Consider the following 19,405-nt stretch of genomic DNA (forward strand, 5'->3'; position numbering starts at 1 on the left):
CCTGGTTCAGACCATAGAAATATAATTATTTCCTGTTTAGACCCAGGATAAATTACCATATTATCAGGTATAACAGCTGTAAGTACTATCTATTTACACTGTACCTGCGTAAGTAACTACCAAGTATGCTTAACCATGTGAAGTTGGACCTTCCTGTATATGTGGATATCACCTCACCTCTGACCCCGTTTGATGCCCTCTTCCTCTGCCTCCAGCTCCAACTCCAGCTGGTTGACTGAGGCCTGTTGGGAACTCACAGTACCAGCTAGAGATAGCAGCTCCTCTTCCACTGCAGTCAGCCTGGTAGAGGGTGAGAGACATGGGGAGAGAGGAGGTGCAAGAGGGGAGATGAAGGGGTGACGAGAGAGGAAGTGAAGAGGAGGGAGGAGGGGTGTTGAGATGTGTGTGTGTGTGTGTGTGTGTGTGTGTGTGTGTGTGTGTGTAAACTAACCTGTGCTGGATACCCTCCACTGTGAGCTCATTTAGTTCCAGCTCTCCAGCCTTTAGCCGATCAGAGTCCTCCAGAAGACCAGAGTCAAACTCTACACACACCGGAACCTCCCCTACAGACCTGAACACACACACACACACACACGGTCAACCTTTCAGCCTCTTGACCGCACTAAGATCAGAACATTTACATTTTAGTCATTTATCAGATGCTCTTATCCAGAGCAACTTACAGTTAGCTACCTTAACATGAATGCACTAAGAGAGAGAACTGCATCTGACAGTCATAGCAAGCAATGTTTTCCTCAATAAGTAGCTGTCAGCAAAGTCAGTACTAGTAAGAAAAGACAAGTGCAAGTGTTAGTTCAAGAAAGTAGACAGTAGACAGGAGACAGAGGCTTGCAGCTGAATACCTGTTCTGTTGGATGAAGCTCTCGTACTCTCTGTGTGGCTCTATGGCCTTCAGAGCAGTAGACATCTCCTTGTGGACAGACACCACCTCCTGGTTGAGCATACTGGACATGTCATAGTACTCCTGCAGGATCTCCTTCCTGGGTTACAGGGCAAAAGTCTGTGGTCAGGGCAGTATTATTCAGCCCTGGTCTGGGGAACCAATGGGTCTGCAGGCTTTTTTCTAGCCCAGCACTAACATACCTGATTCATCTAATCAAAGGCTTGATGATCAGTTATTAAATAGGTATGTATAGTACTGGACTGCAACAAAAGCCTGCACACCCTGTGGGTCTCCAGGGCCAGTTTAGATTACATTATGTGGATTTGGACAACAGCCAGAAACTATTATATCAAACTTCCCATGAGTGCTTGAAATCTTATCTGAAGGGAAGGATATTAGGTGAGATACAAAACCATGCAGTGTAACGATGGGATGACCATAGAGTCAGTACTTCCCTACCGCGCTGGACACACACACACACAATATGATCTCATCACTGACTGAGAAGTCACTGGCTGAGAGTTGTGCTTTCCCCTCACACACACACACAGAGACACACTTACAGTACGAGTACCATCTCCTGCTGTAGGCTCTGTAGTGCCATGAGCAGGGCAGGTTGGGCCTGGCTGTAGTGGTGCTGATGGTACACCTGAGCTGCTCTGACTGACAGCACATACTCATTATGAAGCTCATGGAGCCTCAGAGTAGCCTTCACATAGCGCTCCCTCGCCCGCTCACGCTCTTTATCTAAACAAACATAAGACACGATATATCAGTAGAACACACATCTGTAGCATAGAAGTGGAAAAACAACACACATGACAAATAGTCACTACTAATATGATCAACTGTGTTAATTCGGTGAATCATTAGGACACCAGTTGTCTAAACAGAACTATCAGGAGGTAATGGTCATCTGTTGTCCAGCATGTAATCATTTCAGCCAGTCAGAGTGAGAGTGTATTTGTGCTGTTTGGAGAAATGAGACAGAGCCAGACAGACTGAGCTTCCCCACCTTTACTGGTCTCCTGGTACTTCCTCTTTGCCTGCACTGCATCCCTCACCAGCTGTCTGTAGCTGACCTTCAGCCTCTCCAGCTCCGTCTGGGTCACCTGACAAATGGAAAGGGTGTATTGGAGTTACTTCACCATCCAAACAAGGTGCATAAATTGAAGAACAAATGGGATGCGTAGAGAGATATTCAGCCACTCTCTGAGGACAATGAGAGTCCTCAAATACATTTCTACTCATCCTGTCACCTAACCACACAGCACGGTCATCAGAGAGGGAAAGGAGGGGATCACAAATGTACTTAAAAGGGGTGGAGGTGATACTGTACAAACAAGTGATACGGGTGTGGTTTGTTAAAAGCGGGAGTGCCTTCACAGTGCAGGCTTTTGTTTGACCCAGCTTTAACAGTTGAATCAGGTATATTAGTACTAGGCTGAAATAAAGCCAGCACACACTGTGGCCCTCCAGTAAACAGGATTTGCCACCTCTGAGACAAAACAGACAGATGAGAGAGAGAGGAGAAAGACCAGACAGGAAAGGCCCAACACCGCTCATCTCAGAGGTAGAAGTACACAGGAAGTGGTTGGTTACGTCAGAGAGGCCCTGGTAACAGAAACTGGTCTTCCTGCATTTCCTTACCCTTAACGTTTCCACTAAGCCACCATCTAAGGCAGTGGTCTCCAACCTTTTCTGAGTCAAGATCACTTTCGGAGTCAAAATGCAAGCCGAGCATGCATGTTTATTTATTTATTTTAATTTTTTTAACATGACTTTAAAAAACGTAGGCCTATGTAACATTAACCAATTAAAAACAGTTCTGTAGCAATGATGTTTGTGCAGTAGGCTATAGGCCCAATACATTATCAGTGCATATTGGCTATGCTTGAATTGCCCTGCCAATGATGTTCTTCTCAGATAATTTTGAAATGATATTTTAAAAATGTAGGTATATGATCACACTGGTAATAGATCATCTGTTGTATTCCTTGAGGCAGTGAGCTGAGTGAGCATAATAATGTTGTTGTTTTCTCCGCTGAGAAAGAGGACAGAGTCTTCCAGCTGATGGCAAAACTCAAGTCGCACTGCATTATTTCTGCCTCATGCACCAATTCATGTTGGTATTCCTATGACCAGAGAAAGTGAAATATTCCTCGATAAAAAAAAAAGACAAGCCACTAACAATAACAACGCAAGCTTATCGAAACTTTGCTACACTCATTCATTGCAGCTGCAGTGCTGGTTGTAGCATGAGTGGAAGTAGGGAGAATGCGTATTTTATGGCTTATAAACGTGATGAACAAAGTGTTGACAGTGTTGAATAACAACTTAAACATGAACTTACTCATAAAAACAGCAGATCTTTGCTGTATTCATTGAGTCTTTCTAGTCATGGTTTTAATAAAAGTTTTTGAATCTCACAGGATCAACTTTTCTGTGACGATGACAGTGCACATAATTAGCTCTCTGCGTCCGCCGGGTAGGTGGAGTTCTATCTACAGACACATGAAATGGTTCAAAATGAGAACACTTTGCCTTCCCGGTGCTAGGGCTGCTGAATCAAGTGCACCTACTGCCAACAGCACGAAACAAATAAAAAAAATAGGAACGCAAGGCTTTATCGTAGTTTTATTTACAGAAATGTTTGGTGATCGACTAGGAATGCCTTGGAGATCAACCAGTCGATTGCGATCGACCACTGATCTAAGGTTAATTATAACTATTTAAAAAATATATATAATTTAGGTAATAGATCAGCTTTAATATTGCAGATAGATTGTGGCTTCCATCAATGTAATTGTCTGCATCATTTCAAATCCCCCATATTATTTATATATATATACACACTGCTCAAAAAAATAAAGGGAACACTTAAACAACACAATGTAACTCCAAGTCAATCACACTTCTGTGAAATCAAACTGTCCACTTAGGAAGCAACACTGATTGACAATAAATGTCACATGCTGTTGTGCAAATGGAATAGACAACAGGTGGAAATTATAGGCAATTAGCAAGACACCCCCAATAAAGAAGTGGTTCTGCAGATGGTGACCACAGACCACTTCTCAGTTCCTATGCTTCCTGGCTAATGTTTTGGTCACTTTTGAATGCTGGCGGTGCTTTCACTCTAGTGGTAGCATGAGACGGAGTCTACAACCCACACAAGTGGCTCAGGTAGTGCAGCTCATCCAGGATGGCACATCAATGCGAGCTGTGGCAAGAAGGTTTGCCGTGTCTGTCAGCATAGTGTCCAGAGCATGGAGGCGCTACCAGGAGACAGGCCAGTACATCAGGAGACGTGGAGGAGGCCGTAGGAGGGCAACAACCCAGCAGCAGGACCGCTACCTCCGCCTTTGTGCAAGGAGGAGCAGGAAGAGCACTGCCAGAGCCCTGCAAAATGACCTCCAGCAGGCCACAAATGTGCATGTGTCTGCTCAAACGGTCAGAAACAGACTCCATGAGGGTGGTATGAGGGCCCGACATCCACAGGTGGGGGTTGTGCTTACAGCCCAACACCGTGCAGGACATTTGGCATTTGCCAGAGAACACCAAGATTGGCAAATTCGCCACTGGCGCCCTGTGCTCTTCACAGATGAAAGCAGGTTCACACTGAGCACATGTGACAGACGTGACAGAGTCTGGAGACGCCGTGGAGAACGTTCTGCTGCCTGCAACATCCTCCAGCATGACCGGTTTGGCGGTGGGTCAGTCATGGTGTGGGGGTGGCATTTCTTTGGGGGCCGCACAGCCCTCCATGTGCTCGCCAGAGGTAGCCTGACTGCCATTAGGTACCGAGATGAGATCCTCAGACCCCTTGTGAGACCATATGCTGGGTGCGGTTGGCCCTGGGTTCCTCCTAATGCAAGACAATGCTAGACCTCATGTGGCTGGAGTGTGTCAGCAGTTCCTGCAAGAGGAAGGCATTGATGCTATGGACTGGCCCGCCCGTTCCCCAGACCTGAATCCAATTGAGCACATCTGGGACATCATGTCTCGCTCCAACCACCAACACCACGTTGCACCACAGACTGTCCAGGAGTTGGCGGATGCTTTAGTCCAGGTCTGGGAGGAGATCCCTCAGGAGGCCATCCGCCACCTCATCAGGAGCATGCCCAGGCGTTGTAGCGAGGTCATACAGGCACGTGGAGGCCACACACACTACTGAGCCTCATTTTGACTTGTTTTAAGGACATTACATCAAAGTTGGATCAGCCTGTAGTGTGGTTTTCCACTTTAATTTTGAGGGTGACTCCAAATCCAGACCTCCATGGGTTGATACATTTGATTTCCATTGATAATTTTTGTGTGATTGTGTTGTCAGCACATTTAAAGAATGTAAAGAATGTAAAGAAAAAAAGTATTTAATAAGATTATTTCATTCATTCAGATCTAGGATGTGTTTTTAAGTGTTCCCTTTATTTTTTTGAGCAGTATATATATATATATATATATATATATATATATATATATATATATATATATATATATATTACCAGTCAAAAGTTTGGACACACCTACTCATTCAAGGGTTTTTCTTTATTTGTTTCTATTTTCTACATTGTAGAATAATAGTGAAGATATCAAAACTATGAAATAACACATATGGAATAATGTAGTAATAAAGAAATAGTTAAACAAATCAAAATAATATATTTTATATTTGAGATTCTTCAAATAGCCACCCTTTGCCTTGATGACAGCTTTGCACACTCTTGGCATTCTCTCAACCAGCTTCACCTGGAATGCTTTTCCAACAGTCTTGAAGGAGTTCCCACATATGCTGAGCACTTGTTGGCTGCTTTGCCTTCACTCTGCGGTCCGATTCATACATCTCAATTGGGTTGAGGACGGGGGATTGTGGAGGCCAGGTCATCTGATGCAGCACTCCATCACAGCCTGGAGGAGGGTTGGGTCATTGTCCTGTTGAAAAACAAATGATAGTCCCACTAAGCCCAAACCAGATGGGATGGCGTATCGCTGCAGAATGCTGTGGTAGCAATGCTGGTTAAGTGTCACAGACAGTGTCACAAGCAAAGCACCCCCACACCATAACACCTCCTACTCCATGCATTATGGTGGGAAATACACAGGCAGAGATCATCCGTTCACCCACAACGCGTCTCACAAGGACACGGCGGTTGGAACCAAAAATCTCAAACTAATGTCCATTGCTCGTGTTTCTTGGCCCAAACAGGTCTCTTCTATTTATTGGATGTCCTTTAGTAGTGGTTTTTTTTGCAGCAATTTGACCATGGAGGCCTGATTCACACAGTCTCCTCCGAACAGCTGATGTTGAGATGTGTCTGTTACTTGAACTCTGTGAAGTGATGTTTATTTGGGCTGCAATTTCTGAGGCTGGTAACTCTAATGAACGTATCCTCTGCAGCAGAGGTAACTCCGGGTTACCAGTTGCCAGTTTCATCATAGCGCTTCATCATAGCGCTTCATGGTTTTTGCGACTGCACTTGAAGAAACGTTCAAAGTTCTTGAAATGTTCCGTATTGACTGACCTTCATGTCTTAAAGTAATGATGGACTGTCGTTTCTCTTTGCTTATTTGAGCTGTTCTTGCCATAATATGGACTTGGTCTTTTACCAAATAGGGCTATCTTCTGTATACCACCTCTACCTTGTCACAACACAACTGATTGGCTCAAATGCATTAAGGAAAGAAATTCCACAAATTAACTTTTAACAAGGCACACCTGTTAATTGAAATGCATTCCAGGTGACTACCTCATGAAGCTGGTTGAGAGAATGCCAAGAGTGTGCAAAGCAGTCATCAAGGCAAAGGGTGGCTACTTTGAAGAATCTAAAATCTAAAATATATTTAGATATGTTTAACACTTTTTTGGTTACTACATGATTCCATATGTGTTATTTCATAGTTTTGATGTCTTCACTATTATTCTACAATGTAGAAAATAGTACAAATAAAGAAAAACCCTTGAATGAGTAGGTGTGTCCACACTTTTGACTGGTAGTGTATATATATATATATATATATATATATATATATATATATATTGTAAATATATTTTCCTTTATTATTTCCCCTAACCCTACCATCCCTCCCCTAATTGGAGTAAACTAATGAACAACAATTAGGTTTCTACATACTATATACAATTTACAGACACAGTATATTTTACAATAGTAATCTTTCATTTGTTTTTAGTCCCATCCTTCAACTCCACTCAATCCCTCCCATCTATCTCTGAAAACCATCCAGTTTTGATTTCTATTAGCCATATATTTTTCAACTGTGCTGTGATGTTTCACAAAAGGTTTAATTATACAGTGCATTCGGAAAGTATTCAGACCCCTTGACTTTTCCCACATTTTGTTACGTTACAGCCTTATTCTAAAATTGATGAAATTGTTTTTTACCCTCATCAATCTACACATAATACCCCATAATGACAAAGCAAAAACATGTAAATGTGATATTTCAGTTTATCTTCAGCAAAACTGTCTAAAAACCTAAGTATTCAGACCCTTTACTCAGTACTTTGTTATAGCACCTTTGGCAGCGATTACAGCATCGAGTCTTCTTAGGTATGACGCTACAAGCTTGGCACACCTGTATTTGGGGAGTTTCTCCCATTCTTCTCTGCAGATCCTCTCAAGCTCTGTCAGGTTGGATGGGGAGCGTTGCTGCACAGCTATTTTCAGGTCTCTCCAGAGATGTTCGATGGGGTTCAAGTCCGGGCTCTGGCTGGGCCACTCAAGGACATTCAGAGACTTGTCCCGAAGCCACTCCTGCGTTGTCTTGGCTGTTTGCCTTGGGTCGATGTCCTGTTGGAAGGTGAACCTTCAGCCCTGTCTGAGGTCCTGAGCGCTCTGGAGCAGGTTTTCACCAAGTATCTCTCTGTACTTTTCTCCGTTCATCTTTCCCCTGATCCTGACTAGTTTCCCAGTCCCTGAAAAACATCCCTACAGCATGAAGCTGCCACCACCATGCTTCACCGTAGGGATGGTGTCAGGCCAAAGAGTTCAATCTTGGTTTCATCAGACCAGAGAATCTTGTTACTCATGGTCTGAGAGTCTTTAGGTGCCTTTTGTCAAACTCCAAGCGGGCTGTCATGTGTCTTTTACTGAGGAGTGGCTTCCGTCTGGCCACTCTACCATAAAGGCCTGATTGGTGGAGTACTGCAGAGATGGTTGTCCTTCTGGAAGGTTCACCCATCTCCACAGACGAACTCTGGAGCTCTGTCAGAGTGACCATTGGGTTCTTGGTCACCTCCCTGACCAAGGCCCTTCTCCCCCGATTGCTCAGTTTGGCTGGGCGGCCAGCTCTAGGAAGAGTCTTGGTGGTTCCAAACTTCTTCCATTTCAGAATGATGGAGGCCACTGTGTTCTTGGGGACCTTCAATGCTGCAGAAATGTTTTGGTACCCTTCCTAAGATCTGTGCCTCGATACAATCCTGTCTCGGAGCTCTACGGACAATTCCTTCAACCTCATGGCTTGGTTTCTGCTCTGACATGCACTGCCAACTGTGGGACCTTATATAGACAGGTGTGTGCCTTTCCAAATCATGTCCAATCAATTGAATTTACCACAGGTGGACGCCAATCAAGTTGTAGAAACATCTCAAGGATGATCAATGGAAACAGGATGCACCTGAGCTCAATTTTGAGTCTCATTGCAAAGGGTCTGAATACTGATGTAAATAAGTCATCTGTTTTTGCTTTGTCATTATGGGGTATTGTGTGTAGATTGATGAGGAAATGTTTTTATTTAATTCATTTTAGAATAAGGCTGTAACGTAACAAAATGTGGAAAAAGGGAAGGGGTCTGAATACTTTCCAAATGCACTGTATCTTGCACTACCAAAGTGCTGAGGATGTCTGCATTAGGCCGGTGACCTGTTTGTAATGCACTGTACAGGGTACTAAGGCAAAACCTGACCCAGGAAATGTACAAACTGCAACCCATAAACCCAACAATTCATTCAAGATTAACACATCATTTGCGCGCCGTAATAGGGTAATGATAGAAACCATGGAAAGGGCAAAACTATTGTCATATTAAAGTCCCCGATGGCTTTTGCTCATCAAAATGCATTTACTATGCAAGAAAAATTCTCAATTAGACAACAATGGCCAAACTCAGTTACAGCCCATTGGCTTTAATTTCAACTGAGTGCTGTCTGTTAATGAAGTTGCATTAACTGTGCAGCTCTGTATCTCAAAGAGGAGCGCCTGCTGCATATCCACACTGATGAAAAGGGAACACATTAAATTCACACATTTGTGGTTATTTTAACCATTTCAAGCCCAGAGTTTAAAACAGCTTTCTTTGCAACCTATGCCAGTTCCTGTTTGACAAGATCAGAGGCTAAAGGCTCTACATACAGTGGGGAGAACAAGTATTTGATACACTGCCGATTTTGCAGGTTTTCCTACTTACAAAGCATGTAGAGGTCTTTAATTTTTATCATAGGTAGACGGAATCTAAAACAAAAATCCAGAAAATCACATTGTATGATTTTAAAGTAATTAATTTGCATTTTATTGCATGACATAAGTATTTGATCACCTACCAACCAGTAAGAATTCCGGCTCTCACAGACCTGTTAGTTTTTCATTAAGAAGCCCTCCTGTTCTCCACTCATTACCTGTATTAACTGCACCTGTTTGAACTCGTTACCTGTATAAAAGACACCTGTCCACACACTCAATCAAACAGACTCCAACCTCTCCACAATGGCCAAGACCAGAGAGCTGTGTAAGGACATCAGGGATAAAATTGTAGACCTGCACAAGGCTGGGATGGGCTACAGGACAATAGGCAAGCAGCTTGGTGAGAAGGCAACAACTGTTGAAGTTCAAGATGACGGTCAATCACCCTCGGTCTGGGGCTCCATGCAAGATCTCACCTCGTGGGGCATTAATGATCATGAGGAAGGTGAGGGATCAGCCCAGAACTACACGGCAGGAGCTGGTCAATGACCTGAAGAGAGCTGGGACCACAGTCTCAAAGAAAACCATTAGTAACACACTACGCCGTCATGGATTAAAATCCTGCAGCGCACGCAAGGTCCCCCTGCTCAAGCCAGCGCATGTCCAGGCCCGTCTGAAGTTTGCCAATGACCATCTGGATGATCCAGAGGAGGAATGGGAGAAGGTCATGTGGTCTGATGAGACAAAAATATAGCTTTTTGGTCTAAACTCCACTCGCCATGTTTGGAGGAAGAAGAAGGATGAGTACAACCCCAAGAACACCATCCCAACCGTGAAGCATGGAGGTGGAAACATCATTCTTTGGGGATGCTTTTCTGCAAAGGGGACAGGACGACTGCACCGTATTGAGGGGAGGATGGATGGGGCCATGTACCGCGAGATCTTGGCCAACAACCTCCTTCCCTCAGTAAGAGCATTGAAGATGGGTCGTGGCTGGGTCTTCCAGCATGACAACGACCCGAAACACACAGCCAGGGAAACTAAGGAGTGGCTCCGTAAGAAGCATCTCAAGGTCCTGGAGTGGCCTAGCCAGTCTCCAGACCTGAACCCAATAGAAAATATTTGGAGGGAGCTGAAAGTCCGTATTGCCCAGCGACAGCCCCCGAAACCTGAAGGATCTGGAGAAGGTCTGTATGGAGGAGTGGGCCAAAATCCCTGCTGCAGTGTGTGCAAACCTGGTCAAGACCTACAGGAAACGTATGATCTCTGTAATTGCAAACATAGGTTTCTGTACCAAATATTAAGTTCTGCTTTTCTGATGTATCAAATACTTATGTCATGCAATAAAATGCAAATTAATTACTTAAAAATCATACAATGTGATTATCTGGATTTTTGTTTTAGATTCCGTCTCTCACAGTTGAAGTGTACCTATGATAAAAATTACAGACCTCTACACGCTTTGTAAGTAGCAAAACCTGCAAAATCGGCAGTGTATCAAATACTTGTTCTCCCCACTGTAGATATGTAAACTGTCTCTAAAATAGAGTGGTAACCAAAGAAACCATCTTAACACATTAACAAACAAACCAGATACAGTATGAGCTATGAACAAGACTGAGAAATAGCACCACTCTCAGTAAATGTGGGTGATTATTTTCAACACTGTAGGCTACTGCATATTTCTCAACACAAGCATACAGTGGGGAAAAAAAGTATTTAGTCAGCCACTATTTGTGCAAGTTCTCCCACTTAAAAAGATGAGAGAGGCCTGTAATTTCCATCATAGGTACACGTCAACTATGAAAGACAAATTGAGAAAAAAAATTCCAGAAAATCACATTGTAGGATTTTTTATGAATTTATTTGCAAATTATGGTGGAAAATAAGTATTTGGTCACCTACAAACAAGCAAGATTTCTGGCTCTCACAGACCTGTAACTTCTTCTTTAAGAGGCTCCTCTGTCCTCCACTCGTTACCTGTATTAATGGCATCTGTTTGAACTTGTTATCAGTATAAAAGACACCTGTCCACAACCTCAAACAGTCACACTCCAAACTCCACTATGGCCAAGACCAAAGAGCTGACAAAGGACACCAGAAACAAAATTGTAGACCTGCACCAGGCTGGGAAGACTGAATCTGCAATAGGTAAGCAGCTTGGTTTGAAGAAATCAACTGTGGGAGCAATTATTAGGAAATGGAAGACATACAAGACCACTGATAATCTCCCTCGATCTGGGGCTCCACGCAAGATCTCACCCCGTAGGGTCAAAATGATCACAAGAACGGTGAGCAAAAATCCCAGAACCACACGGGGGGACCTAGTGAATGACCTGCAGAGAGCTGGGACCAAAGTAACAAAGCCTACCATCAGTAACACACTACGCCGCCAGGGACTCAAATCCTGCAGTGCAAGACGTGTCCGCCTGCTTAAGCCAGTACATGTCCAGGCCTGTCTGAAGTTTGCTAGAGTGCATTTGGATGATCCAGAAGAGGATTGGGAGAATGTCATATGGTCAGATGAAACCAAAATAGAACTTTTTGGTAAAAACTCAACTCAGTCGTGTTTGGAGGACAAAGAATGCTGAGTTGCATCCAAAGAACACCATACCTACTGTGAAGTATGGGGGTGGAAACATCATGCTTTGGGGGCTGTTTTTCTGCAAAGGGACCAGGACGACTGATCCGTGTAAAGGAACGAATGAATGCGGCCATGTATCGTGAGATTTTGAGTGAAAACCTCCTTCCATCAGCAAGGGCATTGAAGATGAAACGTGGCTGGGTCTTTCAGCATGACAATGATCCCAAACACACCGCCCGGGCAATGAAGGAGTGGCTTCGTAAGAAGCATTTCAAGGTCCTGGAGTGGCCTAGCCAGTCTCCTGATCTCAACCCCATAGAAAATCTTTGGAGGGGAGTTGAAAGTCTGTGTTGCCCAGCGACAGCCCCAAAACATCACTGCTCTAGAGGAGATCTGCATGGAGGAATGGGCCAAAATACCAGCAACAGTGTGTGAAAACCTTGTGAAGACTTACAGAAAACGTTTGACCTGTGTCATTGCCAACAAAGGGTATATAACAAAGTATTGAGAAACTTTTGTTATTGACCAAATACTTATTTTCCACCATAATTTGCAAATAAATTCATTAAAAATCCTACAATGTGATTTTCTGGATTTATTTTCTCATTTTGTCTGTCATAGTTGACCTGTACCTATGATGAAAATTACAGGCCTCTCTCATCTTTTTAAGTGGGAGAACTTGCACAATTGGTGGCTGACTAAATACTTTTTTCCCCCACTGTATAGCTTAAAGCCAGTATGTGAAAGTGGAAGCTACTTCACATTTTGAAAGCAAACTGACAAGGTGTTTAGCGGAGGACTACAAAGTGCCTGGTAATATTTATCAGGGCAAATTTAGTTTTACAGAGTGATATGTTCATCTGTTTGTGTGTGTGTACGTGCAGTCGTGTGTGTGTGTGTGTGTGTGTTTGTGTGTGTGTGTGTGTCTGACCCTGCTGAGCTCCTGGCTGAGCTGGCTCCACTGCTCTGCATAAGTCTTCCTGAGCTGCTGCTTGTCTCTGATCAGCAGGGTCAGTTTGCTGAGGGGCCCAACCTGCAGGTCCTCAGACTGCCGCCGCATCACACGACTCAAACTCTCCGTCTGAGACACCAGCACACCCCACGACTGGAAGAGGGAGGAGGGCAGAGAGAGAGAAAGAGACAGAGAGAGACAGAATTAATAAAGAGAATACTCTGCGTATCGCTATCTACTGGCCCTAATCAATCATCAATACTGTTTGAAAGGTCAAGACCACTTTGCAGCTGGGGGTGGATGTAGTCTAATGTCCAAACCAGTGAGCTTGCTAAAACCCACTGATATAGTGTAGGAGTCATTCCATTTGATTTCAATCACTTTATGACCGCACTCCTTTTGATTTGAATGAAACTTCCCATTCATATTTGCCTATGGTAGAAGTAAGTGGTCAGAAAGGGACTTTTTGGACCGGAATGCCAAAACATTTAGGAGATAGAGGTGCTCAAAGTTGACCCATTTTGCCTACCCCGCCCGACCATGAGACATACTGTACATGTCTTAATCACTGGAAAAGATAAACGGTTGAGTTTGACATCATTTAAAAACAGGGTTGTCAAACAAAACATTTCCTTTTTTTATCCTTTAACGTCAATTACCTACAAACAAGTAAACTACGATTTTTTTGGTTTTGGCTTATGTTGTAGCTTAGACCCTATTTTACATAATCTGAGATGTTTATATTGTCGGTTGAGACACAGTATACTTTTGAATACAGGGTGGGTGTAATTTCAATCATAGAATTAGAATTCATAGAACGGACATATCCCAGACCACTGCAATTTAGCCGGTACATCATTGAAATATAATCATTTTTACTTCCAATTACTACCACAAAGATGGCCACCCACCGTCAAATGTCAACTTAAATAGGAATGCCTATTATATTATCTATATTTCAATAGGTTTCCTATGGAAGATTGACAGTATAATTTAAAACAACTGTCACCCACCCTATCCTCAAGAGCATGCTGTGTATCAACCGATGGCAGGCACAATACAAACACCTCAGATGATGTAAAATAGGGTCTAAGCTACAACATATGCGAAAATTTAAACAAATGTGTTTTTAATAATTTATATTAAAAGGTTACAAAAAGTACCATTGTTATTAAAAATAATGTTTTTTCAAGAACATATAAAATAATGACAACCCTGTTTGTATGCTTTTAAATGATATCAAACCCAACCTTTTATATTTTCCAGTGATGAAGACATGGATTTCTCATGGTAGGGTGGGGTATGCAAAGTGGGTCAACATTGAGCACTTCTACCTCCTAAATGTTTTGGCATTCAGGTCCAAAAAGTTACTTTCGGACCACTTCTATGATGAGCAAATATTTATAGAAGGTTTCATTCAAATCAAAAGAGGCGCGGGCAATGTTATTTTTATTTTTTCTTAATAAAATGGAAGGACCCGTAGAGTACCTGGTTGAGCTGGCTGATGTAGTCCAGTCCTCCCCCAGGCTGGGGCCCCTCCAGTTTCTCAACCATGGCAGCCATCTGGTGCAGCTGAACAGAGAACTCCCGGTCACTCTTGGACCGCTGGCTCATCCACTTCTTCATCACCTCCATCAGACGCAGCTCCGAGTCCTGCAGCCGCATCAGGGCCGTGTGGGCCTGGGGACACCACAGGTCCTCTCCAAACCCCATCAGATCTGCACCCAGAGCAGTGGGAACCCAGTCAAACTGTAGACTGTAGATACTGGGGTGGATGTGGGAGAATGAACCACACACGTGATCTGGCTGATAAGGTGCAGGAAGATTAAAAGAAAAACTGAATGAGAATGCATGGGATTTATCCTCTCAGTCTCATGCTATTCATTGACTACAGCTCAACACCATAGCACCCTCAAAGCTCATCACTAAGCTAAGGACCCTGGGACTAAACACCTCCATCTGCAACTGGATCCTGGACTTCCTGACGGGCCGCCCCCCAGGTGGTAAGGGTAGGTAACAACACATCTGCCACGCTGATCCTCAACACGTGGGCCCCTCAGGGGTGCGTGCTCAGTCCCCTCCTGTACTCCCTGTTCACCCATGACTGCATGGCCAGGCATGAGTCCAACACCATCATTAAGTTTGCCGACGACACAATAGTGGTAGGCCTGATCACCGATAACGATGAGACAGCCTTTAGGGAGGAGGTCAGAGACCTGGCCGTGTGGTGCCAGGATAACAACCTCTCCCTCAATGTGATCAAGACAAAGGAGATGAATGTGGACTACGAAAAAAAAAAAAAGAGGACTGAGCACACCCCCATTCTCATCGACGGGGCTGTAGTGGAACAGGTTGAGAGCTTCAAGTTCTTTGGTGTCCATATCACCAACAAACTATCATGGTCCAAACACACCAAGACAGTTGTGAAGAGGGCACGACAAAGCCTATTCCCCCTCAGGAGACTGAAAAGATTTGGCATGGGTCCTCAGATCCTCAAAAAGTTATACAGCTGCACCATCGAGAGCATCCTGACTGGTTGCATCACTGCCTGGTATGGCAACTGCTCAGCCTCCGACCGCAAGGCACTACAGAGGGTAGTGCGTACGGCCCAGTACATCACTGGGGCCAAGCTTCCTGCCATCCAGGGCCTCTATACCAGGCGGTGTCAGAGGGTGGCCCTAAAAATTTACACTGCTGCTACTATCTGTTTATTATCTATGCATAGTCACTTGAACTCTACCCACATGTACATATTACCTCAATTACCTCGACTAACCTGTGCCCCCGCACATTGACTCTGTACCGGTACCCCCTGTATATAGCCTTCCTACTGCTCTTTCATTATTTGTTATTTTTTAGTTAACACTTCTTTTTCTTAAAACTGCATTGTTGGTTAAGGGCTTGTAAGTAAGCATGTCACTGTAAGGTCTACAACGGTGCATGTGGCAAATACAATTTGATTTGATTTGATTAGACTCTGGACTTTGGGTGTACTTTCTTTACTGGACTGTAGTCAGGTGAATTAGTTAAACTTAGTGAGGCAAGAGGAAAGGGGTTTAAATAATTCCAAGACTACACAACTGATTATTAAAACAAGTTGTAGTTGTGTAACTCTAAGCAAATGTGGCATGTGGAGGGTTTCACTTCCCAGTGATTTATTTTCAAGGGGGAAAACAGTTAGGCAGCACTTCCTCTTGATATACAGAACAGCTGACAAGTGTGACACAGTTCTAAACTGTTTATTGGTTTTAGGGTACGTAATTTTACTAAGTGAGTTATTACACTATTACAGAGAAGAACGGTAAAATAAGTTGGATTTGAGGCTTAATATAGTGCAGCCTACTGTGGAACTCTGGCATCATCCATAACCACTCTCCTTTGCCAAGATAATCCATCCACCTGACAGGTGTGGCATATCAAGAAGCTGATTAAGAACATGATCATGACACAAGTGCCCTTTGTGCCAGGGACAAAAAAGGCCACTCTAAAATGTGCAGATGTCTTAAGTTGAGGGAGCATGCAATTGGCATGCTGACTGCAGGAATGTCCACAGAGCTGTTGCCAGAGAACTGAATGTTCATTTATCTACCATAAGCCGCCTCCACCGTCATTATAGACAATTTGACAGTAAGTCCAACCGGTCTCACAACTGCAGACCACTTGTATGACGTCGTGTGGGTGAGCGGTTTGCTGATATCAACGTTGTAAACAAAGTGCCCTATGGTGGGGATGGAGTTATGATATGGGCAGGCATAAGCTATGAACAACAAACACAATTGCATTTTATCGATGGCAATTTGAATGCACAGAGATACCGTGACGAGATCCTGAGGCCCATTGTCATGCTATTCATCCGCTGCCATCACCTCATGTTTCAGCATGATAATGTATGTCACCATGTCGCAAGGATCTGTACACATTTCCTGGAAACTGAAAATGTCCCAGTTCTTCCATGGCATGCACACTCACCAGACATGTCACCAATTGAGGATGTTCAGTATGCTCTGGAGCGACGTGTATGTGTTCCAGTTCCCCCCAATATCCAGCAACTTCGCACAGCCGTTGAAGAGGAGTGAGACAACATTCCACAGGCCACAATCAACAGTCTGATCAACTCTATGTGAAGATGTGTCCCACTGCATGAGACAAATGATGGTCACACCAGATACTGACTGGTTTTCTAATCCACGCCCTACTTTTTTTTTTGTAAAGGTATCTGTGACCAAGAGAGGCATATCTGTATTCCCAGTCATGTGAAATCCATAGATTTGGGACTAATTTTTTTATTTTAATTGACTGATTTCCTTATATTACCTTTGAAATTGTTGCGTTTGTATATTTGTTCTGTGTACATACAACAGGGATGAGGAATGTGTTGACGAAACCTACACCTGAACATGTAAAACCGCCCTGCTGATGAGTTTACCCTGATCGAAATTCGATCACACAAAATCCTTTATCTAACTTCATAGGGAGATGTGCATGTGTAGTTAGCTATTAAGTCCGATACAAATTGTATCATTATCAATAGCCCATGTAGGCTATCATTACGAGTTCAATAATAGTATACTGTAGTGTAGCCGACTATGAGCCTACGTCGTCTGAAAGAATATTCTCACCTCAGGTTATTGCAAGCAGTCCACTCCGACGTTGCAAGTATTTATAGCATTTGTAGGCTATGGCGATTCTTATCGAGGAGGCATTAATTGTGCGGACAGGAACTGTTACAGTGAGGGAGTATTGATATCACTGGTCAGACACCGCGACCAAACTCACATCAGGAAAAATCTGAAAGCAGGAAGCCAGCGCTGTCCTACCACAGCGGGACTGACTGGGGAGGTGAGTGACTGCGTCCTCTTCGGGACGGATGGCTTGGTACAGCCCTGGTTTTAATGTATATGGGTACAGCACGGTACAAGAACATAGCAGCTCATTAACTGGGTGGATAAACGGGACAATAATTGCAAGTAAGCAGGTGACTGTAAATTGGAACACAGCATTAGCTTGAACAGCGGTTGGCCTACTTGCGCTAGTGACATTCTCATGATCCAAAATTATACTTTCTGAAAATACTCTAGAACACCTGCCTACAGCACAATGAAATATAAAAGTATGAGATGTACATGCATAAGAATGCACCATAAATATAAATGAAAGGACTTGTTAATGACGTCAATAGAGTAATACCCATAAAACCTAGCGGGCAAACAGGGAAATGGTTCCAATCGTTTTCCTCATTGGGGATTTTAGAAACACGTAAAATAAGGGCTGTGTTTCGTGTAGGCGTGATGTTTTGATAACAGTGTAAATCTCTCTAGGAAAATGTGACTTTGTTGCATTTCAGTTGTAGTGACATTGCTGACAGGCTAGGGCCCATGTTCACAAAGTACTGATTTTAGGATACGTTTTGCCTTAGTACAATTACATTGACAAAGGGGAGGTTATCTTAGATCACTCTCCCTACTCTGAGACGCTTTGTGGATATGGGCCCTGGAAGAAAGCTGTTGCCCAATACCTTGCACAGCAGTCGTTTCATCACATGACCCTAGAGCAGAGGTAGGCAACCCTGTTCCTGGAGTGCCGCACACCAGAGTTGCTTTAAGTTCGCTGGAACTTTTGCGACGTTGCGGAACGGTTTGTACTGAACGCAAGGTTTTCCCAAAACAGTTTCGAACAGACTTTGAGATACGTTTGTGCCGTTCAGTGGGTGTTTTTAATCCAACCCCTCCCTGTTTTTCAACTGGTCGTTCAGTACAGCGCCCTTCAACTGAATGGTCAATTAGGTTTTTATGTGCTGAACACAGCCCTGATCAACTGGCCTAATTGATCAGTTCAGTGATTGCCTAAATTCAACACACCTTGTCTTCCAGGTGAAAAGATGAAGTGCCTGCGGACACTCCAGGACCTGGGTTGCCTACCCCTGCCCTAGAGGTATTAATCAATGCTTATGAACTGAATATTGTATGTGAATTTCCATATATCAGTGACACTAACAAAAGGGTTAAATTGTTCAGCAACATGTGCAGTAAATGCTAACATGGCTTTGGTGATAAAAGGTACATAATGCATTTGTCATCTCCTTATCAGCCCACTGCATGCTGTGACATGGGCCTGGATGGGGACATCTTCAAGCTGCCTGACTGAAAACTGTGGCCTTCAATGGTACCGGAAGCAAGGGCTTTACCTGGGAGTAGAGCAACAGTCTCTCTCTCCATTCTGTCAACATGTATTCTATGTAAATTCATACAAACTGCTATGGACGCAATCACTGACTTATATTCACTTTGTCTACTTGTCCCATTCTTCAATCTTGTCTGGGATATATATTTTAGTTGACATGCCTGTGTGATGTATCTGATATACATTAATAAAAATTTATTCAGCCTGGAAATGAGACTTGCATTTACTTTAGACCTTTTGAATAATAAGCTCCAAGTGTTGTCTGTGTTGAAGTTACCACAGAAGTTAGTAAAAGTGAGTGTGAAGACCAACTTGACAAACATGCTATGAAACAAAACTTTATTGCATTTGGTCATCCCCAAAATGTG

The 19,405-nt window shown here is 43.5% G+C and overlaps 1 protein-coding gene and 1 long non-coding RNA gene across 4 annotated transcripts in view; one reads left to right on the forward strand and one right to left on the reverse strand.

Annotated features, from left to right (window-relative positions):
• The window catches only part of LOC121558013 (tyrosine-protein kinase Fes/Fps), a 30,644-nt gene extending 12,983 nt beyond the window's left edge, over window positions 1–17,661 (reverse strand). The window contains exons 1-9 of one of the 3 annotated variants that reach the window (XM_041871499.2): window positions 17,477–17,661; window positions 16,827–16,906; window positions 14,346–14,575; window positions 12,837–13,010; window positions 1,920–2,016; window positions 1,468–1,651; window positions 864–1,001; window positions 452–571; window positions 178–300 (exon numbers count right to left, since the gene is read on the reverse strand). In XM_041871499.2, the coding sequence (XP_041727433.1) occupies window positions 178–300; window positions 452–571; window positions 864–1,001; window positions 1,468–1,651; window positions 1,920–2,016; window positions 12,837–13,010; window positions 14,346–14,575; window positions 16,827–16,833 (1,073 nt within the window). In that variant the 5' untranslated portion in view covers window positions 16,834–16,906; window positions 17,477–17,661. Of the gene's footprint in view, window positions 1–177; window positions 301–451; window positions 572–863; window positions 1,002–1,467; window positions 1,652–1,919; window positions 2,017–12,836; window positions 13,011–14,345; window positions 14,664–16,826; window positions 16,907–17,476 lie in introns of all 3 variants that reach the window. The other 2 variants (XM_041871501.2, XM_041871500.2) reach the window with 2 other exon arrangements.
• On the forward strand, window positions 17,614–19,248 carry LOC121558014. The gene is made up of 3 exons (XR_005998449.1): window positions 17,614–17,696; window positions 18,728–18,788; window positions 18,945–19,248. It is a non-coding gene; the product is annotated as an uncharacterized LOC121558014 (long non-coding RNA).
• Window positions 19,249–19,405: the final 157 nt, after the last annotated feature.

This window comes from Coregonus clupeaformis, unplaced genomic scaffold (genome assembly GCF_020615455.1).
Source record: "Coregonus clupeaformis isolate EN_2021a unplaced genomic scaffold, ASM2061545v1 scaf0949, whole genome shotgun sequence".
NCBI classification, from domain to species: Eukaryota; Metazoa; Chordata; class Actinopteri; order Salmoniformes; family Salmonidae; genus Coregonus; species Coregonus clupeaformis.